Raw genomic sequence first — 25,664 nt, 5'->3', positions numbered from 1 at the left:
AACCATTTTGCACTTCCTGTCGATCTCATTTTTGAGACGTTTGTATTCCCTTTTGCCTGCTTCATTTACTGCATTTTTATATTTTCTCCTTTCATCAATTAAATTCAGTATTTCTTCTGTTGCCCAAGGATTTCTACTAGCCCTCGTCCTTTTACCTACTTGATCCTCTGCTGCCTTCACTACTTCATCCCTCAGAGCTACCCATTCTTCTTCTACTGTATTTCTTTCCCCCATTCCTGTCAATTGTTCCCTTATGCTCTCCCTGAAACTCTGTACAACCTCTGGTTTAGTCAGTTTATCCAGGTCCCATCCCCTTAATTTCCCACCTATTTGCAGTTTCTTCAGTTTTAATCTGCAGGTCATAACCAATAGATTGTGGTCAGAGACCACATCTGCCCCTGGAAATGTCTTAAAATTTAAAACCTGCTTCCTAAATCTCTGTCTTATATAATCTACCTGATACCTTCTAGTATCTCCAGGATTCTTCCATGTATACAACCTTCTTTTATGATTCTTGAACCAAGTGTTAGCTATAATTAAGTTATGCTCTGTGCAAAATTCTACTAGATGGCTTCCTCTTTCATTTCTCTCCCCCAATCCATATTCACCCACTATGTTTCCTTCTCTCCCTTTTCCTACTCTTGAATTCCAGTCACCCATGACTATTAAATTTTCGTCTCCCTTCACTACCTGAATAATTTCTTTTATCTCATCATACATTTCATCAATTTCTTCATCATCTGCAGAGCTAGTTGGCATATAAACTTGTACTACTGTAGTAGGCATGGGCTTCGTGTCTATCTTGGCCACAATAACGTGTTCACTATGCTGTTTGTAGTAGCTTATCCGCATTCCTATTTTCCTATTCATTATTAAACCTACTCCTGCATTACCCCTATTTGATTTTGTATTTATAACCCTGTATTCACCTGACCAAAAGTCTTGTTCTTCCTACCACCGAACTTCACTAATTCCCACTATATCTAACTTCAACCTATCCATTTCCCTTTTTAAATTTTCTAACCTACCATGCTGTGGTAGGGCAGCAATATTTTTGGGAGATAGTCAGTGGTTCTAAGTCTTCACAAATCTGAGAAACCAATATTATATTTGAAAGCTTTGTTTTCTTGTAGTAACACTATGTATATTAATATAAACCATTAACTTTCCCTATTTGTGTGTTCGCACTACTCAACAATGATGTTGCTTTTGGCTGACTACATCAAGTGTCCTATTCTCTTAATATCCCTTAATATCCATTGTCATCAGCTGGTGAGATCACGTGACATGAGCTATGACTGGCTTACAAAAGTGCATCACAATCTCTAGTTCAATGCTTCGGAAAGTAACATGAAGTGTTTGGTGGAATTCACATACATACTTTGGGTAATATGAAAATATGGAGTGTACTTGTTGCTGCACATCAAAGATTTTTCCAACATTATATAATTTTTGCTTTTTTACCTCCATGAGTTTAATTTTCTAGAGTGCCGGTAAATTCTAAACCTGTGTATAAACCCATAACTATTGAAAGGATTTACAGTTGTGAGGAAAATTATGCTGTCACTTAACATGGGAAATGTTTGTATTCACCTGGGAGAAAGTGTATTTTTAACCGGGAAATCTGGGAAGAATCTGAGAATTTTTTTTTTTCTTTGACCGCATGTACACCCTGAGTAGCTAAATTGATATTAAAGGTCGTCTTTATGTGAGACCAACATACAAAATCAGGGACAGCAAACAATGGCAGTAGCCATGCAAATGGACACATTGGGCAAAGTTCAGTTGCCATCAAGGCAAAATAATGTACAAATAATTAAAACAGAGGGCTAGTTTAGAAAAATTAATGACGAGTAATACAGACATAATTTACTCAGCTGGCCAGCGCTCTAACCAGAAAAGTTCACTTTTAACCAACTTATTACCACACCTGATTTTCACTTCACTAAGGCATAGTGAGCTCTCCAAAAATAGAGCTTTAAGGAATGGCAAATGTGTCTGGCAACACACACATAGGATTAAACAGAATTACAAGAATAATAGATCGCTATCCTTGGTGAGCAGCAATCTGTTCCTTTAATAATACTATAATGTTAGTTCAGAAAAGTCACCCAGAACCCCAGATCAGAGGAGACTTACCGGATGGAATGAGAAGGAAAGAGTGATTGTTGAGGACTGCCAAAACCTTCCTGCCCCTTTAACAAGTCGTCTTTCAGAAGAACAAGCCACTGGCTCAAAAAGTATGTAAAAGTTAAATTGTGTGTGTGTGTGTGTGTGTGTGTGTGTGTGTGTGTGTGTGTGTGTGTGTTCCCATGCTGCGAAGTGGTGAGTAGATTCTTTTATCTATCCATTTACATTGTTACCTTTAATAATACAATCATTATTCCATCCTGGATTATCCATTGGTCTATTACACAGTATTAAATTTAATGCTAATGCATAAAGTTAGCTTAACAAGCACTTAAAGCACCAGCAAGACAAATTGAATTAACACTGGTTTCATAATTGCAGGCACTGGATAATGTGTGAGGCAGGAAAATTATGGGCAACTTTCACAATATCTGCCAGATTCATCTGGATTGTTACGTGTACTGCCATCTTTTCTGAAATGCGCAGATGGGAGTCATCGTTAAAACACATTCTTCACTCCCAAAATTATCACGGTCTCAACTTATAGTAACTTATTGTCCCTACAACCTCCACAGTGTGTGCATGCCCCCCCCCTCCCCCCCCCCCCCTCTGCCCTGTCACCTATTCCCAATTCATGTCCTTTCACCCTCATTGTGCACCATTCTCTGCCACTGCACCAACTGGTATTTCCCTCTTCTCTGATCCTTGTATTTCCCTCTTCTCTGATCCTTGTATTTCCCTCTTCTCTGATCCTGGTATTTCCCTCTTCTCCGATCATCTCATTTTCGTTTCCTTATCCCCCTCCCCCTCCCTGTCCCCCTCCCAATCCCCCTGACATTACAGTTGGCAGCCTTGTCCTATTGCCAGTTAGTCCTTGCACACTCTGCCAGAAAGTGCTCCTCTCTCCTCCATCCATACCATGCCTTCCCTCCACCTTCCCAGTTCCACTTTGGATTGCGGCATTTGTTAAACACAATAGCTGCGTTCTGTCTGCAGTGGCCAGATATAGCAGTCATAAGTGTTTTTTACTTTAGAAGGTTGCCTTTTGGTCTTGGCCAAAAACTTAAATGTATAGCAGTCTTTTTGTTGCGCCTGTCTGCAACTCGGCCTCTCCTCTATTTAGTCATTAGCAATCTCTTTTCATAATATTGTTTTTACTTAATAATTTTAATTTTTATATTGTTAAAAAGTAAATTTTCAGATGCACTCTTCAGAAAATGTATGGTGTGCTGTAATCATAAATTTTGATCTTTATATTGAATATCATATATTCCAGAATATACATTTTGGAATGAATGATAGTTGGAACATGGGCAGCGTGTACTAATGTCTTGATCTGTTTTTTTAGGTGGCTCTGTTTGGCCAAAGTATGTAATGAACGTTAATACAGCCCACAAATCGGTCTCATACAGCGGTGGAAATCTTAAAACACCCGAAGGTTATCGTCGAATCAGAGGAACACACAAAGGTAAAAAAATTCTGCAGTATTGGCTCTAACTTGTATATTCAGACTGTTGGAAAGTCTGAAAATAGTTAGAAATAAAACATCTTGAATTAATGACCAAAAATTTGTAATTGGATTAGTAATAGGAACTATTAATTCTGTATTTTCATAATCATTGTTACTTCTTGTGTGATAAATTTCATTATTGTTTAAATGAGCACCACTTGAGCAGAAGCTAGGAAAGTAGTATTGTTCGTTGATACAGATGTGAAATTTGTAGACACTGTAATGCATCTGTTTTGGTCAGCTTTTTATTGCTTCTATCAATTAGGTTTAGTGTTTGCATGCTTATCTTAAAATCCTACTTAAATTCTCTTTATTTAAATTTTTTGATGTTGTTCAGAGATTCTGATTCCACTTCAGGCAAGGGCCACGCTGTGCTTTCTATTTCTAAGTCTATGAATTACTACACTCATAGAGTTAAAGTGAATTAGCCCCAAGTTTGTGCATCTTTGAAGCAGGAAAACATGAGTGAAAATACTACCTGAGCTTCAGTATCTTGTTACTGTTCCTTTGTCACACAACTATTTTAAAGCTTCATCGTAGTTATTAAGTGTCATTTCTGAAGAGTTTGTGCTTTCAGTATGTATCAATCAGTTGTTACAAATACAGTAAACTGCATACCGAGGTTTTAAATTCCCTTGGACAGTGCTCTTTGTGCATTTGTGCCTTGAAAATTACAAGATGTGCATCTGTTGAAGTACAGGCAGTTGTCAGAGGTATCTCATTTGTTGTTTGAACGTTTTATGTGCTAGGAGAAATCAAAGTTTCACATTTCATTGAAGTTCAGAAAGATGTCACAATTTAGGACTGCAAGTGAAAAATATAGCATTAAGTCCCAGACTTTCAGGTATCAGGTATGAAATTCACCTTCAGTTGTGGTAATAGAATATTCATGTCCCCATCTCCTTATAGATAATTCTTCTTGTATGCCACCCTAAGTGTTTATGGTCCATGACTGCAATATCAGCTATGCCCATGTAGCACCTCATAATCCATTTAATAATGACTAGACAAATTGTGCTTGTTGACAAATGTGGAGACTTGCACTCAAAAATTAACATTGGTATAATAAAACGTACATTTTCACATTGCTGCAGTTACAAACACCCTTAAATTAAGGAACAAGAAAATGCCAAAACTTGGGAAGATCAGTGAAGATGAATAAAGCTATTTCTCAAGTGTGCCCACAGCATTAATGTAAACCATGTTCATTACACTTAGATGATGTTAATGAATAGCACTAAAATATTGTGGGAAGTATAATTTCTTTGAGTCTTAATCTAAAGTCGCTATATTATTCTTTCATTATTGGATGATGGAGGATTTCCACATGCATAAAATTTTATTGATAATATTGCTTTTATTAATTTTATAAAATTAATGCAATATTTGTTTTTATGCAGTGAGTGAGAGTGGTAAGGCAGAACAAAATGACCAAAATATTACAGTGTCTGCTCTTCAATCAGTTGGTTTCCAAAAGCGCTGCCGCACATCTTCTCCAGTGAATAATATAGCATCTTGTATGATGTCTTTACCAGATCCGGTAGCAGCAGTCAGACATAACATTCAGGTACAGAAATACATAAACAAATCCATTTGTAAATTGGTATTTAACTCATTCATTGATAATTTACAGTGAAATTAACATTTATAATTGTAAGTCAGAAGTATTCTAAGAGACGCTGTTTGCTTATGTCATTGAAACTGTTTACTTACGTTGCACAAACTGTTGATTTGTAGACAGGTCATATAAAATGTCGTATTTGGAATTACCCAGTAAGTTGTAAAATCTACCACCTTTTAGAATATTGACTGTTATCACACTATATCGAAGTATTGCGAAGTTAACATTTAAGTCTTTTACTGTCTTTATCTTTACCAACCTGGAGTAAGTGATGACATTTCGAGACTTGAGCCAATAGTTCCGAGGTTGAGATTGTCTCCCTTGTTGAGCTGGCAATGATTTAGAAAGCTTTGATCTTATCTGAAGACTCCATTCCACAATGGTGTAATAGGTGTAAGTAAATATAGATTTTGAAGTCTCTGATAGTGGAAAGGGAAATAAGAGTAATACTGCAAAATAAAAAATAATGAACAAAAAGGTGATGTATGTGTGATGCTCTACTTCCAGATTGCATATACACAGCAAAAATAGATCATACGGTTCTGAACATTATACATATGTAACATCACATAGAGTATTGTAGAAAAAATGTTCCCTATAGTGGAATAATTATGTAGTTACCTGCAGTATTATTGAACAGCAAACTGACAGAATTATTGTGCCTTTGGCTGTTTGTTCTGATAGCTTGGTGGTGATTCTGCCAGTTGTGAGAAAAAACTTGTTTCAAGAATGTGTACAGTGAGTCCCCTTATCTTGATTATATATATGCTTTATAAGAGGTTATGGTGGAGGTTCTGTTACTGATGGATTGGATAGTGGAGATATTAAAAGTTTGACACACATTGTGTTAATTATGGGTTACTGCAAGGCAAGTGTAATATGTAGTGTGACACATTTTTTAGGGCATGGAAGTATTATTTGGCTATTCAGTATCATTTGAGAAGACGCTTGGCTTTGCAATTAATTAAGGATTCTAATTTACTATATTATTGTTACAAAATGACAGTGTTCTTTGGTTGAACCATACTGAACTATAGAATTATTTTCACATTAGGTTATCAGAATAATTGTCAAATTAAAAAAGTAAAAAATGCCATGAGGCAGTTGGTGCTCATAGTGCTTCTGTTTAGGAATCAGTCAAAGGGTGTTTACATGTGTAGCAGTAATAGCTATAGAAACACATGTTCATATTTAGGAATAATTTTTCAGATGATGACTGCAAAAACTAAAAAAAAGACATATTGAAAAATTACACAAGTGGGTAGAGCATTGTGTCCCAGCCGCAATAGGCATCAACACGGTTGGAACAGCACATGGGTGCGACTCATTGCTGCCTGGAAAGGTGTGATGGTATTGGCCCACTTTGAAAACCTGTTCATTGTGTCGCGTATTGGTGCTCTCTGCAATTATGTCATGATTTGTATTCAGAATCTAAAATTGGAGAGGTGCTATATACACTGATATTTCACTTTCCTTGTATGCCTTGTAGTTTTCCTACAGCCATCTGAAACTCCACAGCCACGTGTTAACCCTCTGTACTGTGTTACTAATAAAGTTTTCTGGTTTGTCTTAAGATATTGAAGATTCATTACCACAGTCGGAACCAGACGAACTTATGTGAGATGATGCGGTGATTAAGACTTCGGACTGATGCTCATAACTAGCGAGATCCAAATCTTCCCCTGAACATCTTGATTTAGGTTTTCTGTGCTTTGTCTTAATCGCACGAGACAAAGGATGATTGTTTAATCACAGCCAAGGCCAATTTCCTTTCTTATCACTATGCACTTACAGCTTGGGTCATTTGCAGAGGACCTCGATTGTCATGGAAAGTTGACAAATTTCCTGTCAACTTTGATAAAAACAATGTAAAAGTTGTTAGAGGTAGTTTTTATTTGCCTATTTTTCATATTTTAATGTTTTTTAATTTTCAAAATGGAAACAAAAAATTTAATATGTTTGTGAATGAAAGGTAATTCTGTGCTTAGTGTTAATAAAATAAAACTATTTGAATGAGGAAAAAAAGACGTAGTACCCTTACATGCAATAATCTTAATATTTTTTCCAGAGTAATAAATTGATATGATTTACAGCTGTGTTTGAGCAGTTACCATGAAATGATGGCAACTGACAGGAAACACACAGAATGAGAGATCAAATATATCTTTGAAGGGAAAGAGAAGTTGTCAGAAATCCAGCCTCTAGACATGAAAGAAGGAAATGATTTTGATGTTGAAATTTGTGGCTTACAAATTAGTATATTATTGTTTTTTCTTTAAAGAATTCATCAGTTCGCAAGGGACCATCTCCATCCAGACAAAGCCAAACCAGAAGCATAACACCACATCAAATAAAAACCTTGGATGAGCGCTCACATAGTAATCCAGAGGTAACGAATTCAGTTTTCAATAACACTCAATCTTAATGTTTGTCAAAACTATAAAAAATGAGATACTGCTTTATAAATATTTATGGTGTACTAAAAGTGATCATTAAACAATAGTTACTATATAGAATACTGTCTCCCTTTGTTTATGTGAAATATTCATTGCCAACAATTTTAGTAACAACTTGATTCACAATTTTTATGTAATTGTAAAGAAGATATTGCTGCCTCCAATTTTTCTACTATGGCTGTTACGTATTTTTCCAACAGTGTTTCTTCCATCCAATACAAATGCCAGGGAAAACTCAGTTCAGTGGTTCATCAGCTGATCTCCCTGTTGAACTGCATGTATCTAATTTGGATCAGAATCTAAGCATTTCGGAGATAAAAAGTATTTTGACTTCTTTATTCAAAGAACGTGTACCGGTAAGTTGAAAAAATGCACAATGAACATTCATTATGTTCTGTAGATCTAGATAACTTCTAGAGATGTTTGTGTTCCAGTATTGTAACAGTATCAGAAAGAGTTCAGCTAATAATTTAGTTTATAGAAAAAGCATTGATCGGTAGGTGGGCATATAAACACAGTTGGACTCAGCACCTCAGCTTCAGAGCTTGAATTTTCAGAACACATAGGCAAACATGCGTGCACACACATTCAGAAATTAAAAATGTAGTAAAAGATAGTGCTACCTGGCATAACCAAGACACGTTAAGTTGCAGACACACAATTAAGACAAACAAAGTTTTTGCCCATAACCTTCAACAGCAAAAGAGAAAACCATTCTTACACGCAAGCAAGCACACCTCACATACAAGACCGCCAACTCTGGCAGCGCAAGCCAGAATGTAACTTATCATGTGGGAAAGCAGGAGCAGTATGGAGGGGGCAGGGAAGGGGAAGTGATAGTAGTGTATGGGTAGGGGTACAGAGGAACGCTTATCTGATGGAGTGTGCAGGGACTAAAATGCCAACAGGTGCAGTGTCAGGTGGTGGTGGGGCAGGAAGATGGTGAAAAAAGGAGTAAAAAGAGGAGGAGCAGAAAAAGATGGGCAAGTGCATTTGCTGTGGGTGCCAAACCAAAAGGCTGGAAGACAAGAATGGGGAGGAGATGATAGGACAGGTGGAGGGTTTCGGGACAGTACGTTACCATAGGTTGAGGCTGGGATAATTAGGGGAGTGCAGAATGTGTTGCAAAGGTAACTCCCATCTGAGCAGTTCAGAAAAGCTGGTGGTCGAGCGGAGGATCCAGAGGGCTCGAGTAGTAAAGCAGCCATTGAAGTCAATCATGTCATGCCCAGGTGCATGTTGTGCCACAGAGTGGTCTTCTTTGCACTTGGCAACAGTTTAGCAGTGGTCCTTCATCCTGGTGGACAGCTGGTTGGTATCATACCAAAATAAAAAGCTGTAAAATGGTTTCAGCAGAGCTGGTAAATGAGATGGCTGTTTTCACATGTGGCACAGCCCATGATGGGGTAAGATAAACCTGTGATGGGTCTGGAATTAGGAAGTGCTGGGTGGTTGGGTTGGGCAAGTCTTGCACCAGGGTCTTCAACAGGAATGTGAACCTTGTGGCAAGGGGTCGGGAAGGGATTGGCATAGGGATGGACTAGTATGTTGTGGAGGTTGGGTGATGATGGAACATACTTTAACCAATCAGCTGTCCACCAGGATGAATTGCCACTGCCAAACTGTGGCCAAGAGCCAATTAGACACCCCCCTCCCCCCCTGTGGCACATGCCCGATTTCAGTGACCGCTTTAGTCCCTGCACACTCTACCAGACAGCATTCCTGTGTCCCCCACATGTACACTACTATCCCTTCAGCTATCCTACCCCCATCCAGATTGCTACTGCCGTCCCACATGATAGCTGCATTCTGGCCTGAGCTGCAGGAGTTGGCAATTATATGTGCATGAGGTGTGCTTGCTTGTGTGTGTGAATGGTGTGTTTCTGTCTCTTTTGCTGATGGAGGTTGTGGCCAACAGCATTGTGAAAGTGTGTTTTAATTGTGCATACCTGCAACTTCTTTAGAGTAAGTAGCATCTTTCCCTATGTTGTTGATATACCTATGTGGATTTTCCATTGTTTCATTCACAAATTAAATTTTCTTTATTGATGTAGGTGTTCTGGAAGGTCAGTGTCATAATGACACTTTCTGATACTATGAAAAAGGTAAAAAGCTACTAATTCTGATTACTCATAAGAAAACTGTTGCAAAGTGTGATTCTGGCATTGCCCTTTTAAAGTTCATCTCTATTATGTTGGAGTCAGTGATGAAATTGAGAGGCTTGAGCTACCAGTTGTAAGGTTGAGATAGTCTTCCTTGTTGAGATGGCAATGATTTAGAAATCTTTGATCTTACCTAAAGACTCAATTAACAAACATTTAATGCCACTGTATTGAAAGCTGTGTATCTAAAATTACATACTGAAGTTTGTGATATCCCAAAGGAGGAGAACTAAATGAAAAACTGTAAAATACAAGAATAATTTGAACAAAAAAGGTCATGTACATGTGAAACTTGAAACTCTGCTAAAAAGTTGTATTAGGTTCATTTGGGCTGAAAACAAGGTGAAACTACAAACGTAATTTTTCCCAAGGGCATGCAGTTTTATTGCATGGTTAAATGATGATGGCATCCTCTTGGGTAAAATATTCCGTAGGTGAAATAGTCCCCCATTCGGATCTACAGGCAGGGACTACTCAGGATGACATCGTTATCAGGAGAAAGAGAATAAAAGCTTTCTAAATGTGGTGGTACAGGAGAATGCTGAAGATTAGACGGGCAGACCACATAACTAATGAGGTGGTACTGAATAGAATTGGGGAGAACAGGAATTTATGGCACAACTTGACTGAAAGAAGGGATCAGTTGGTAGGACATGTTCTGAGGCATCAAGGGATCACCAATTTAGTTTTTGAGGGAAGCGTGGAGAGTAAAAATTGTAGAGGGAGACAAAGGTATGAATACACTAAGCAGATTTAGAAGGATGTAGGCCCTAGGTTGCAGTAGTTACTCGGAGTTGAAGCAGCTTGCACAGGATAAGAGTACCATAGGGAACTGCATCCAACCAGTCTCTGGATGGTTCGTTTGGTGTGTATTTGAAAATATAGACCAAAACTGATAACAAATGTACTTGTGACAGGATAAATGCTTAAATTATGGCAGTACTCTTTGACTGCCCCATAGTAAAGTGGTGTCCAGTGTGGGAACGTGAGTTCTCTCATTGTACATAATTAAAAGTCCTTAAATGCCAATGAGATTTCATTCCACCTTTGATTTTGGAAACATGTGCTGTTGTCATTCCTACTGTGGCTGTCACCTAAGTACCATCATAAATAAGTAATGATTACTGGATAGCTACCTGTTGCTGATACTGTTTGCAGATACTGTGTTTGGTACACAAAGCTGGATGCCTTATTGTTACTGCCAAGAGAATTGTTATCGATTTTCTGTGCTTTGTCTCATATGCCATTGAAGATTAATTTGCTTCACAAATTGATAAGCAATAATTGTATATTTTATTACATTATCCAGTACATGTATCACAAAAATATGAATTAAAATAGTGTTTAAAGCAGTGGAGTTACTTTAAACAGCCTTGGTGCTTCTAAAGATCAGAGCTGAAGCTAAATATTTGCTGAATTAGAATTAAAGGATAAAGTGAGGAAAATGCTGAAAATATGAAGAGAGAGATGTCCTTACATGCTCTTTAGCTACCACTTTCACTACTGCCTAGAGCAATACTCCAAGAAAAGATTGCTGACAATTAAAGTGGGCATGGCATGTCTGGCATGACAACTCACCTGAAGCCATCTTGTTCACTTTTGTATTGCAGTGTCTCAGTATTGCCACAGTGTTGGCCAGCTATGGCTTCCACGCAGTGTTGCGGCAACTGTTTTCACCCAATGGTTGAAAACTGGCAATCCCCATGCTGGCTACTGGAGATCGTCTCTCACCATACAGTGTTTCATATTTTGCAATATTAATAATTAGCTGTTGCTGACTTAATAAAAAGAAACTAAGAGTTAAAAATTCTGATGAAAGAAAACTAAATGCAGAGAACAATTTTAACTTCCTGTAACACGGTATCAGGCCTGTAAAATTTTGGATTGGCTGTCAGGGTTGCCTTTGTAAAATTATTTCTTTATTTATATGAGTAGTGAATTGGTGTGATATATGTAAAAGACAGCAATGCTAACATAAAGTACTTGACACATAGGTCTCATGACATCCCCACGTACATCTATATCCTATAAACCTCTGCGAAGTGCATGGCGGGGGATATGTTCCTCTCCATTCACATATGGAGTGCAAGAAGAATTATTGTTTGAATGCCTCTGTGCATGCTGTAATTAATCTATTCTTGTCCTCACAATCCCTATGGGAGTGATGTGTAGGTGGTTGTAGTATATTTTTAGTCACCCTTCAAAGCTGGTTCATAGAACTTCATAAGTAGGCTTTTGTGAGGTATTTTGTCTGTCGTCGTTTCCCAGATCAGTTTCTTCAATATATGTCACTCATCCCCACGAGTCAGACAAGCCTGTGAGACCATTTGTGCTGTCCTCTGTATATAGTCAACATCCTCTGTTAGTCCTACTCGGTAGGGGTCCCACATGATTGAGCAGTATCTAGAACCGGTCACAAGAGTGATTTGTAAGCACTCTCCTTTGCAAACTGATAACATTTCCCTGGTATTCTACCATTAAACCGTGAAAAGTCTACATTTAGACACGGACTGAAAGAGCCATGTAAATATAGGACTGACCTTTGTCATGTCTCAGATTTGAAAACACTGGTGTTACTTGGATCCCAATCATCTTTTGAAGTGAATAAACCTTGCTGTTAGTTTCTCTCAGTGTTAAATTATCCCGGCACTGAGGTATGTCACATTTCAATTGAGAGAAGTTGTTAGCAAAAGTTTCTTCTTTTTAAGTATAGATTGCTACTCATCTTATAGTGGAGATGCTGAATCGCAGACAGGCACAACAAAAAACACAGTTAAACAACTGAGCTTTCGGTCAAAACAAAAACCCACACACTCTTACTTTAAAAGGAGGACATGTGGCTGAAAGTTTATTTGTTTAGCAGTCTTTTTTGTTGTTTTGTTTTGTGACTCGGCATGTCCGCTATATAGTGAGTAGCTGTCTATCCTTTAGTAATGATGTCATTATTCCATCTTGGGTTTTCCATTGTTTTTTTCCTCCTTGCTAGTATTTCATGAAAATTAGGTGTTATTTCTAGCTCCTTTGGACCCAGCATTCACTTGCTGGGTACATGCTTGGTGGCCCCACAGTTGCTGAGCTGGGAACTGGTAAGCACCACCAGTTTTGTCACCATAAGCTCCGGGCATACTTCAGCAACTGTCATGTGGGGCACGGTAGTTAAATGTTGTGTGTCACAGGGAATGGAGATCTTGGATTGACCTCCCGAGTCATAAGGATGGTAAAAGCCTCTAAAGACACTTCAGTCTCAAGGTTTGCGGCGTGCAGAGGTGCATGGCTGTTGAGGTGGAACAGTCATTAGGATCCAGCTTCTGGGGATTCTCCTGCACTTTAGTTTTATAAGGCTTACTTAGGCACACAGGGCTCTGTTTAGGTAGACTTAATGTTTCACTAACTGCTTGTGATACTGAAATGGAACCTGCTAAATTACCCCCCCCCCCCCCTCCCAGTGGAAGGGCTGGCCGCTGTAGTTATCAACACTGGTAAATAAGAGGGCTCGTGTAGCCAGTGCTAAAGACTCTGGGCCTACACAGAATTTGTCATTGAACAGTAACGGAACACTTGCTGCTGATCAGAATGTGTTTTTGATAGTGAAGCAAAAAGAGGGCAGCTTTGAAAAGATTTCACCTTTTAAATTCAAAAAGGTTTAGAAGACATTAGTCAAGCACTTAGGTAATGGCACACGTTTGGTTGAAACTGGTAGTTCCCAGCAAGCTACCAACCTCTGAAAAGCTAACTGCCCTGGGCAATATGCTATAGAAATTGTGTCCGCAGCTCGTGGTCTAGTGGCTAGCATTGCTGCCTGTGAATCACGTTGTTTCAGGTTTTCACTGCTTGGAGAATGGGTGTTTGTGTTGTCTGCATCATATCATCTTCATTTGTGAAAGTGGTGAGACTGGACTGTGTAAAGATTGGGACTTCATAAGGGCACTGATAACCGTGCAGTTGAGTGCTCCATGAACCAAATATCATCATCATAGAAATGGAGCTCCACAATACCTTCAACTATAGCAAAGATGCTGGCATGTAGAGATCTGGTTGACACTCCCAAGCAGGAACTGAAAGATGAGTGGGCTCAGCAAGGGACTGTTGATGTGCAAAATACGTTGAAAAGAGGGGATTGGGATCTCATACAATCAGACTACTCCATCCATACCTTCAATAGTACAAAACTCCCAGACCATATCAAGGTAGGTTTCCTTGGCCTAAAAGTACAGCCATATGTTCCAAACTCGGTGTGCTGTTCAAATTGCTACCACTTTGGGCACACCACCTTACGATGTAAGGTTGAAGCCATTTGTAGCAAATGTGGCAAGGTTGTCCATGGTGCAGTTGGTTGCTCCTCCCCTTCAAAGTGTGTAAATTGCTCTGGGATCACTCAGTCTGAAGTTGGGACTGCAGTGTCTTCCTTGAAGAAAGGAAGGTAAAAGAGATTAAAACATTGAAACCCATCACACATATGGTGAGGCCAAGAAGATCCATAAGGTGTAACGCAGCCTCCCACATTCACTACATCTTTTGCTTTGGCTGTTAATAAGCCTGTTTAAACAGTCGGTGCTTTTATGTCACTAGTGTCAGCACTAGTACCTACTTTTGTCAGTTCAGTTTTCAAACTGGAGTTGTTTCAGAGCCCATAGGCCTCCAGAGAACATCAGATAAAGAAACAGTTACCACTGTTGTGGACCTCCCGGTACCTCCAAAGGCAGAGCCTGATCAGAAATGTGATACTGTCTCCTCCACTACTGCGGTAGCTCCTACAAAATCCTCCTGGACCAAAAAGCAAATGAAAAGCTTCCACAGCAGGTGAAAAGAGGTGGTAAAATATCAGACCATGTCAATGTAATTGACTTGATGGCTCTGCTGCTTCTGCTTCAGAGCCAGTGACTACAAAGTCTGCCCTGGGCAACTATCTTGCCCAAGGGCTGAACCTCCACGTGTTGCAGGCCTCCCCACCCGAGTGGAAAGACGGGATGAAAGTGCAAGCCCTATAGTAAATGGCTCCAATACTACAGTGGAACATACATGGTTTCAGTACTTGTGTAGAACAACTGAAACTCCTAGTACAGGCACATCACCTTTGCTTGTGTTTACAGGAAACACATTTCATAGTCACTGATGCCCCTGTGCTAAGAGAATATACTCTCCACTGAAAGGATGACCTGACTGGGAAAGAAGCCAAGGGACGTGGTGCTGTGTTTGTCAGAAACACACACCATCCATCTGCTCTCTTCTTGGTTACTGACCTACAAGCTGTAGCCGGTGCTGCTCATGTGGGTAAGAAGATCGCTATCTGCTCTATGTACTTACCTCCACAGGATGTGATAGACTTTGAGGCTCTCGCGAACCTTACAACACAACTCCCCTGCCTGTTTCTCGTTCTGGATGGTTTCAGTGCTCATAATATATCGCAAGGTTCGACCTGTACTTGCACCCGGGTTTGAGCATGAAGAACCTCATGATTTCTCTGGAGCTGTGCATCTTCAACACAGGCAGCCCATTCATTTCTCAGCTGCTAGCGGGTCGTCCTTGGCCATCAACCTCCTCTCCAGCCCTTGCAGACTGGTAGTCGACTCATGACCTTTATTCCAGTGATGACTTCCCACTGTGGATCCACCTACTGAATGGACGATTGCTTGAACAGAAGTTGCCAAAATGGATGGTCAGCAGGGCTAACTGGACGCTACCGTATTTACTAGAATCTAATCCGCATCTGAAAAATATGACTCAAAATAAAGGAAAAAAAAAATTCCCAAATCTAAGCCACACATGAAATTTGACACTCAAAATTAAAGGGGAGAGAAAAGTTTTAGATCACACCTCCAAATCAAAACAAAGTTGGTCCATTATAACATTAAGGTCAAATGGATGAAGATAAAACTACAGTAGTTTGGTTCGAGTCATAAGCTTAGCAGTTAAGCTTTACCAGGTTGCTATGCATCAGGTGCTCCGTCTGTATTTATACAGGTACCCTTCCTTTTTCACGTGCTTCATCTAGTTTGAATTGATTGCTTATTTTGCTTTGATCTGATAAGTGCACTTCTCTTTGCTATAGGTGTTTACGTCATTCTAAGCTGAAAATGCATTATTGTACTGTGTCATGCATTGTTCGTCGCATTCTGATAATGAGTGTTTACGACCTGTTGCCACTCGCGGCATGGCTCGCTTTCGTCCGCGCTACCGCTGCTTACAATAAAATAAGAGGAATTGTCTCTTTAGCGAAACAATGGCAAGAGACTGCTATTTGTTGTTACACTGCTGCTCTCTTTGATAATGATCAACAAGAACCAAATAATATACTGCGTATGATAGATGATGTTCTGAACGAGAGATAAGCAAAAATTTTTCTCCGTTTGAAAATCTTTGCAGACGCCTCTTTAGTACATTACATTCTGCACAGAAATTAGTCATCTTAGATTTAAAAATTTAGTCCGTTGGCGTGCTTCATTTCTGACTGTATCACTATTCAGCATCAGAATGATACGAATATAAACATGACGTGATATCTGTAGTCTTCCGCGTTTGCTGTTGTCTCACTCTAGTTTAGTAGTTTGTTAGGTAGACAGGATGTAAATGAGATGGCAGCAAACGTGGAAGAATACATGGCGTAATGTTTACATTTGTATTATTCGTATGGTTAAGAGAATACTGCAGGTGACTCAAGATTCATAAAAGTTCCTATTAGCAACCATCTCTTGTCACAGGTAGGAAAAAATTAAGAACATTTAGTTGGCCATATCGACACAAATCCCAAACAGTCTTGCCAGTCAGATTTTCGATTTTTAGTAATGACTTCAAATGCAGTGTGTGTTGTTGTCTTCGTCCGTAGAATGGTTTGATGCAGCTCTCCATGCTTTTCTATCCTGTGCAATGTAGAGTAGCAACACTTATAAAATAAGAATGAAAATAACTTAGAAATTAAACGCTGAAATTTAAAACAAAATTTTATTAGGTTTGTAATACATCTTATATGAAATGTTTAAAATATCAATCATGATTCTGAATCACTATCACTCGATTCGTTGTTGCTCATTTCTTCATACAGAGCATTGTCCTCTGTACTGTCTAGTGCATTGGATATCAAACATTTTTTAAAATCCTTGTTGCACAGTCTGATTTGGAACACACTTCCAGGCATCATAAATCCATTAGCACACTTGCGACAAACTTGTGCGTTTTACACGTGCTGCTGGCGTCTATTGTGTGTCGCTTTTCAAAAGCCAGTATGTGTACATGCGTTTAAGCTTGTACTTAAATGGTTTATTCAAACAGACGCCAAGTAGTTGCAGAATTGACGTCATCCTGCCTGCAGTTACTGCCAAGTACATTTTGCTTTCCACTAATTTTCATTTTACTGCAGGTGCTATGTGGCCTGCGTACACATCTAATACCAACAGAATGTGTAAACCAAGCATTGCGCCAGGATGACGATTCCACACACGCCTAATCCATTCCAGCACCCTGTCGTCCAAAAACCACCGAGTTTCATTTGCTCGTACAATTACAGTTTTTGGAAACACTTCAGATTTCGGTAAAGTCTTTCGCTTGAAAACTATGAATGGAGGTAATTCATGTACATCTGCTGTGCAAGCTAGCATGACGGACATCTGCTGTTTTTTCACCCCCCTGATCTAAGAACACCTATGTCTTTCTTTCTTTTGGCGTCAACCGTATAATTTGACGACATGTCAAAATATACAGGAGTTTGGTCAGCATTTCCTATCTGACCAAGAAGGTATTGCTTTTCTGTGCGCTGCCTAATTATGAAGCACTGAAATTCCACAAGTTTTTCTTCATAATTTTTCGGCAGCTTCTGTGCAACTGAAGTTCGCCTCTGAAGTGAAAAACCCCAGCACTTTATAAACAGATCAATACAGTTGCAACTAGATGTAAAATTTTCGATTTTTTGCCCTGTAGCAATTTCATGTGCCAAAATTTTTAAAATTTTGGCGTTCACAGGCAGGAATTTCTGACGCTGTTCTTTAACAGATTCATTTAAAATACATCAGCCACACTTGGCCCACTAAATGCTTTCCTGCTACTTGAACATTCAGATAGTTTGTCTCTCTGCAGTTGCCATTGCCTGACGTTGCTCATCAATCCTGTATCGCACACCTGCAGCATGCTTAGAACATTTTTCCAGAAAAGAAATAACTCCCCTCTTGAATTTGGCACTATAATGAAAGCGATTCATTATGGTTCACTAACACCAACAAGCACTTCACAAAATTCCACGAAGCAATAGGTATCGCTACCTGAAATCTTAATGAGCCCCCCAGTGTATCAACTCGTGCAACAATCTTAAAGCCTTGTGTTTTGTTAATATTTTTCTGTAAAGAAATTTATTTTTGTTGCTACGAATATTTGAAAGGCTGCTACATTCGAAGATGAAAAATATGGAATTTCTATTTACTTCATTGGTTTAATGTGTGGAAATGCAATGGTCAAAACTCGGGGCAGAGAAAAAAGCTCTTCTTCTACCTTTTTTTTAAATTTGTTTACTGACCCAGAGGTTTTGGCACCAGTATTTATCTTTGTGCCTGCAAAGCATGCCTGTGTAGCGCTACATATATTGGACAGCAGAAGTTATTTGTGGCGGCACTTACCAACATTTTTCAGAACTTCTGCTTACTTTGCACTCGATTCTAAGCCGCAGACAGTTTTTTGGATTACAAAAACCAGTAAAAAAAGTGCAGTTTAGATTAGAGTAAATACGGTATTCAGCCAGCTGGTTTTGTTTGAACACCACAACAGTGTTCAGGAGTGGTGGAAATCATGAGAGTGATCCATCATGCTGCTGACTTATCCATCCCAAAGTCTTCAGGTCTTCTCAAGAGGTGACCTGTAACTTGGACTGATGAGCACTGTTCAGCAATTCAGGCCAGGCTCTTTGATGGTTTGAATGCCACCCAACGGCAGAAAACTTCACAGCCCTGAGTCGCGAGAGCCAAGACTCGTCAACTTCTGGAGTGCCTTTTCTACGGTCGTCCATGAGCAGCAGTGCTGTTTGAGATCTACGCGCATTGTGTGCTTTCGTCACTTGATGTAGAGCATGTACATCCCCAAATCCAGGGTTTAAACTGCTAGCCACCATTGTTACTGCAGAGGCCCAGAGTAATTTTATATTTAGCGCAGTACAAGAGAAATTCCACAACTGCATACATTTTTAGTACGTTACAGATGGGTCAAAACGGGGACTCGATTGGTTGCTCCGTTAATTTTCCTGATCTTGTCGTCAAGGTCTCAATGCCTTGTGACTTGTCTGTATTCAACATGGAACTGTGTGATCGTGCAGATGGTGGAGCAAATGAGGCAGTCTTACAATGCTAAATTCGTTGTCTTTTAAGATTATCTGAGTGCCCTTAGCTTTCTACAATGTCCTGACTGTCCTGGACACCCACCTCCAACTAAACTGGCTGAGAAAGGAACTGTCTGCTGGGTACAAGGACACATGGATGTTGTGGGGAACGAAAGATACGGAGTCATTTCAATGTGGTAACCACCTGCATGCTGTTCAGATATAGTGTCATGTGTCAGTGGGAGACAAGTGGCTGGAAGCGGCTGATAATAAGCTTCATCTTGTAAACACCACAATGCGGCCGTGGTGTACTTTGTTTCAGCCATGAAGACGGGATGAGGTGGTCCTTCAGAGAGGACCCTCCAGTTTGTGGTGCACAGATCACTGTGCCACATTTAAATAGACTGTATTTAATTTTCAGACTAAATGGCAGTGGCAGATTTGCCCTCTATTTTAAGTTACAATGAAACAAATGGGGGTAGAGTTTTACAGTTTTGTGATCTGTCCAGCTTGTTCCCTAAAATTTTTGGGAGATGTTCTTAATGTGTGAACAGGGCGACTGGCTCAACAGGGTAACTGGCTCACTAATGTTTTTCTTAAGTAGGCAGCATCGTCACATTTCTCTCTGCCTTTTTTTAGCTCTTCTGTGGGTTTACTTCTGTTTCAATCCCACATACAGCGCATGTCACCCTCCGTTGTATTAAGGCCTGCGAGATTGAGCGATTGTGTGGGTCAACGCGAGTGAGAAGGGAGTGAGTGAATGATTGTAATTTTGTAGATTTCCTCCTCACTGTGTTGCAACAGTTGTCATTTCATCCACATTTACTTCTTTTAATGTGTGTAAGGCTGCTGATAACCTCAATGTTGATCACCGGTAAGCTCCAGACACACTTATTCTCTAGCCTCTTCATATACACTCCTGGAAATGGAAAAAAGAACACATTGACACCGGTGTGTCAGACCCACCATACTTGCTCCGGACACTGCGAGAGGGCTGTACAAGCAATGATCACACGCACGGCACAGCGGACACACCAGGAACCGCGGTGTTGTCCGTCGAATGGCGCTAGCTGCGCAGCACTTGTGCACCGCCGCTGTCAGTGTCAGCCAGTTTGCCGTGGCATACGGAGCTCCATCGCAGTCTTTAACACTGGTAGCATGCCGCGACAGCGTGGACGTGAACCGTATGTGCAATTGATGGACTTTGAGCGAGGGCGTATAGTGGGCATGCGGGAGGCCGGGTGGATGTACCGCTGAATTGCTCAATACGTGGGGCATGAGGTCTCCACAGTACATCGATGTTGTCGCCAGTGGTTGGCGGAAGGTGCACGTGCCCGTCGACCTGGGACCGGACCGCAGCGACGCACGGATGCACGCCAAGACCGTAGGATCCTACGCAGTGCTGTAGGGGACCGCACCGCCACTTCCCAGCAAATTAGGGACACTGTTGCTCCTGGGGTATCGGCGAGGACCATTCGCAACCGTCTCCATGAAGCTGGGCTACGGTTCCGCACACCGTTAGGCCATCTTCCGCTCACGCCCCAACATCGTGCAGCCCGCCTCCAGTGGTGTCGCGACAGGCGTGAATGGAGGGACGAATGGAGACGTGTCGTCTTCAGCGATGAGAGTCGCTTCTGCCTTGGTGCCAATGATGGTCGTATGCGTGTTTGGCGCCGTGCAGGTGAGCGCCACAATCAGGACTGCATAGGACCGAGGCACACAGGGCCAACACCCGGCATCATGGTGTGGGGAGCGATCTCCTACACTGGCCGTACACCACTGGTGATCGTCGAGGGGACACTGAATAGTGCACGGTACATCCAAACCGTCATCGAACCCATCGTTCTACCATTTCTAGACCGGCAAGGGAACTTGCTGTTCCAACAGGATAATGCACGTCCGCATGTATCCCGTGCCACCCAACGTGCTCTAGAAGGTGTAAGTCAACTACCCTGGCCAGCAAGATCTCCGGATCTGTCCCCCATTGAGCATGTTTGGGACTGGATGAAGCGTCGTCTCACGCGGTCTGCACGTCCAGCACGAACGCTGGTCCAACTGAGGCGCCAGGTGGAAATGGCATGGCAAGCCGTTCCACAGGACTACATCCAGCATCTCTACGATCATCTCCATGGGAGAATAGCAGCCTGCATTGCTGCGAAAGGTGGATTCACACCGTACTAGTGCCGACATTGTGCATGCTCTGTTGCCTGTGTCTATGTGCCTGTGGTTCTGTCAGTGTGATCATGTGATGTATCTGACCCCAGGAATGTGTCAATAAAGTTTCCCCTTCCTGGGACAATGAGTTCACGGTGTTCTTATTTCAATTTCCAGGAGTGTATCTTGAGCACTGTTCACCATTTGTCTATACCACTTCCAATTTTGTAGCTCTTGATGTTAGAAGTTGTAATTTTTAATTGTCTTGTATATTTACAAAGTAAAAAAGTTCTAAAATACACTTCTCCTGCTTTTGACTAGCAGCAATTAGGTGTGTATCTTGAGTGGCACTGTAGGCATCCTGGCTCATTAGATAAGGTTTTTGCCATTGAATTGCTTCTTTAGACATTCTGCTATACTAAAACTTCAGCTTGAGTGATTCTGAAAACGTACTGTTAAATAAAATGCTAAGATTTCTACAGTTCTATAGCTCACTGGTTCATTTACTAAGCATGAGAACATAATGGAGATGTTCCTCAAATTCCTTTGCCGCACACAATAGTAGAGGCACTGTGCATCATGGAGTAGTTATTGTTGAAATTCCACGTATGTGTGCACACTCATGAGGATGTTGTTTGAAAGATTGTTTTTTCAGTTTTGTTTTTGTGTCTATCAATTACGTATTGCGTCAGCTTTACAGAGAGTTAACTTTACTCCATTATTTATATTTCATGAAGAACTTGTAAAACAATATTCATATATTTTAAAACATCTTTCCATGCTGAGTGATCAGAACTGTTGAATTTTCAATTTCTATATCTTTTAATATACCTAGTATAAAATCTTGAGCTTATAATTCAGTTTTATATTAATTAGTGTTTAGCCAGGTTACAGAGTATATGAAATTTGTTAATGTGTAATGTATTATTAAAGTGTGTTAATTACATTTGGGCAGGTATGCAGTGTATCAGTGATAGCACAGACAGATGGGAATATCATGGCCTTTGTGAAAGTTCCAACTCTTTCTGATGCTCAACTTGCGATCTCTCTGTTCCACCGTTACAAAATTGGATACAGGCGCATACTAATATCGTATGGTAATACGAGTGGTCCTAGCCCACAGATAATTAGGTGAGTAATTTGTTGGAGAACTTGTATTTGGTTTCATGGTGTAATTGTGTAAAGATCTCTAAAGTGACAGGTTGTTTTTTGGAGTGTGTAGAACAGGCTTTGCATTCAAATAGCTGTATACGACCCAGGACAACCGGGAGATCTGGGAAAAACCTGGGAATTTTTTCATCCGGGAAGATCTTGAAATTCGAGGATTTTTTCATTGTTCTAGTTATCAGTTAAATTTTTTGAGCTTTGGCTGGTAAGAACCAATACTCTAACAAAGAATATTACTGTAGATATGACTCTTCAAACTTTCCCGGCGGATATGTTGTGAATAGTCGTCACAGGTCTTAAAATTCTGCACAACATGATCCGGTGGCAAACCTGTGAAGACTACAGTATTACTGTATCTCACTACTGCAGAATAATACTGCAGCAATAAAACATGAACGAGAGAAACAAAAACAAAATAAAAACTTAAGTTCCGAAGGAAATGCGCCATATAAAAAACATAAAAAACACAGTGCTCATACACACGTGCCAACAGCAAATGTGTCAAAGGCTTTAAGAAGACTATGTAATGCTTCGTAACAACAAATTGCCTCCAATGAGCGTGATGTCACAACTGTTTACATTAGATATGTTTGAGGATTTGCGAGCGAGCTCATGGACATTTGAGTCGCATATGAGTGTAGTACCTTCTCCAACTTCTGGCTACAGAAGTGTGGCAGTTAGCTGTATAAGCAATAGCAGCAAGCAACCACATTCTACCCAGAAAAATTTTACTGGTGCACATAAGCTGCCAGATTCATGCATGTGCAGCAGGCCAGGATCTAGGGGGTGGGGGAAACCCGGGGTATCTGCACCGGTCGGCAGTTTCAGGGAGGGGGGCACCAAATTCATGTTCTTGAGGAAAAAACCTTGTTTCGCAAAACGCCTGGCATCCAGCGCACTTTGGTCTAAAGATTTTTCATATGATTTTTAAACGCACCCCTGTTGGTTTTTGAACATTTTTAGACACATTCTGAGTTGATTTCTGAATGAATCAAAAGTTGATTTTTGAATGCCAGCAGAGTGTACATGATGTCTCTGCCAGGGAAATCTCCATTGTGTCTAGAAAAACATTCCTGCAGACAAAAGGGGATGGGGCTATACGAGCTGAGCGGAATAAAGCCTGAACGGGTGAATGGCTTTCGCTGTTTATGTGGTTGACTGAGTTTGCAAATGATCAACTTTGTTATAATTACTAGATTCAGTCTACCAGAGTGGAAATAAATGACAAACAGGGGGGTGTGCAGCTATCTGGTATTGCCCCAGTTCAGAAATATTGTAGATCCAGGGCTGATGCACAGAGCAGTCTCAGTTGTGGGGAGGTGGGTAGTCTCCACGTGACTCATGTTTACGTTTAGTGATTTTGCTGTTTCCTCTTTGTTTATTGCTCTCACGTCATAAGAAAACAAAGGAGCTATCAAGTGAATTAAATTCATTCACATAATTACGGAAGGCTAAAATATGTTGTTAGTTTCAGATTTTATTTCCACTTTTCTGACAGTCAAGCATTAATCTTCTTGCAGAACAACAAAGTTATTTTTGTCAGTTTGTTAAAGAAATCTGGCTAGTATTAATCTTTTCTGCTGAGATGATCTGGACATACAAATGTGCATTTTAAACCGAACTATGCATTTTAGTATGGTTCACGAAATTCTGATGCTCTTGGAGTATTCTCCAATGTCTTGCTTCTTTTATGACACAATGTAAGATCTTTCAATGTTTTACATGTACAAACATACAGACTTCCTGCATCAACGCAGCTGTGAAAGCGTGGTGACGCATGTTATCTGGCGCTCTCTGGCAACTACTGAAACGGACCTATTTCTAACAGGTTGTTAGAAAATATTGCGAATGGTTGTTTGAAAAGCATTACTTACAAAGTAAATTTCCTTTTATGCAAGATGAACTGTGAGGGAGAATGTACAATGAATTTCTTAAGTCAGAGTTTGACTCTCATTTAAAAATCAACTCTTTGAGGACGACCATTTAGAAGAATTTAGAGCCCAAAAGATCAGACATTTATGTCATCGTTAAAAATTTTACTGGCACATTTGTGTGATGTATCTTAGTCTAACACACACAAAAAAGATCAACATTATATGTGAAAGCTTAGCTTCTGTTGCAGCTTATTAATCTTGGAGACCAATATTATATGTGAAAGCTTTTCTTTTCTTGTAGGAATACTATGTATATTAATTTAAACCATTAAATTTTCCTATTTGTGTGTTCGTGCTAGTTTACAGTGATTTTGCTATTGGCTGACTTCATCATGTGTCATATGCTCCGAATATCTGCTGTCATCGGCTGGCAAGATTGCTTGACACGAGCTATGACTTGCTTACAGAAGTGCATCACAGTCTCGATTTCAATACCTCGGAAAGTAACGACCGGTGTTCGGTGAAATTCGAATTTATGCTTTCATAATACGAAAATATGCAGTATACATGTTGCTGCTCATCAAAAATCTTTCCAAAATGTGTGCCCCCCCTCCCCCGGGTATCGTTTTCTAAAGTGCCGGGAAATTTTAAGCCGGTGTGTATAACCTTAACCATTGAAAGGATTGATACATAAGTTTTACAGTTCTGAGGAAAAGTGTACTGTCACTTAACATGGAAAAAGTGTATTTTCATGTGGGAGAAAGCGTATTTTTAACCGGGAAATCCGGGGAGAATCGGGGGAATTATTTCCCTTGTCCGCGTATACACGCTGTCAAAGGTGCTACTTAAATTAAAACTTAATTCACAGATCCACCAGCTGCTGCAACTCTCATTGCAACTCCAGCTAGAACAACTGTGGCTGTAGGCTGCTGTCATGTCTCTACCAGTAACAGGCTGCACACACATTAGTAAATATATTTATGCAAGAACTGCTCTGATTAACTTTTATTATTGACGAATTATTACATGTATGGTGTAGCCTACCATAGCATTATGTTTTTTGGTGGACATGATGATCTTTGTTATTGAAACTGGCAGTCAATACAATTTTTGTTCAAGCCGTAGCCTACATTGGTCATAATGAAATTAAAGTATTAACAAGCTGTGGGACACCGCGTACATAAAATTCGGTACTGAATCTTTGTGTGCATACATTTTTCAACTTGAATATATTATTATGCATGAGAAGTACGTGAGACTGATTTGGGCATTCAGTAAAGTAGTGAATTTTCTTGTGT

The 25,664-nt window shown here is 40.1% G+C and overlaps 1 protein-coding gene across 1 annotated transcript in view; it reads left to right on the top strand.

Moving 5' to 3' along the window:
- LOC126458329 (meiosis regulator and mRNA stability factor 1) overlaps positions 1-25,664 on the top strand; it is a 212,592-nt gene that overhangs the window by 79,800 nt on the left and 107,128 nt on the right. Inside the window, exons 10-14 of the mRNA XM_050095288.1 lie at positions 3,479-3,598; positions 5,041-5,207; positions 7,543-7,650; positions 7,918-8,073; positions 22,281-22,456. Coding sequence (XP_049951245.1) covers positions 3,479-3,598; positions 5,041-5,207; positions 7,543-7,650; positions 7,918-8,073; positions 22,281-22,456 — 727 coding nt within the window. The remainder of the gene's footprint in view (positions 1-3,478; positions 3,599-5,040; positions 5,208-7,542; positions 7,651-7,917; positions 8,074-22,280; positions 22,457-25,664) is intronic.

The sequence above is a fragment of the Schistocerca serialis genome, chromosome 2 (genome assembly GCF_023864345.2).
Source record: "Schistocerca serialis cubense isolate TAMUIC-IGC-003099 chromosome 2, iqSchSeri2.2, whole genome shotgun sequence".
NCBI lineage: Eukaryota > Metazoa > Arthropoda > Insecta > Orthoptera > Acrididae > Schistocerca > Schistocerca serialis.
Note: the sequence above shows the minus strand (reverse complement) of the source record. Positions and strands in the feature narration are given on the sequence as shown.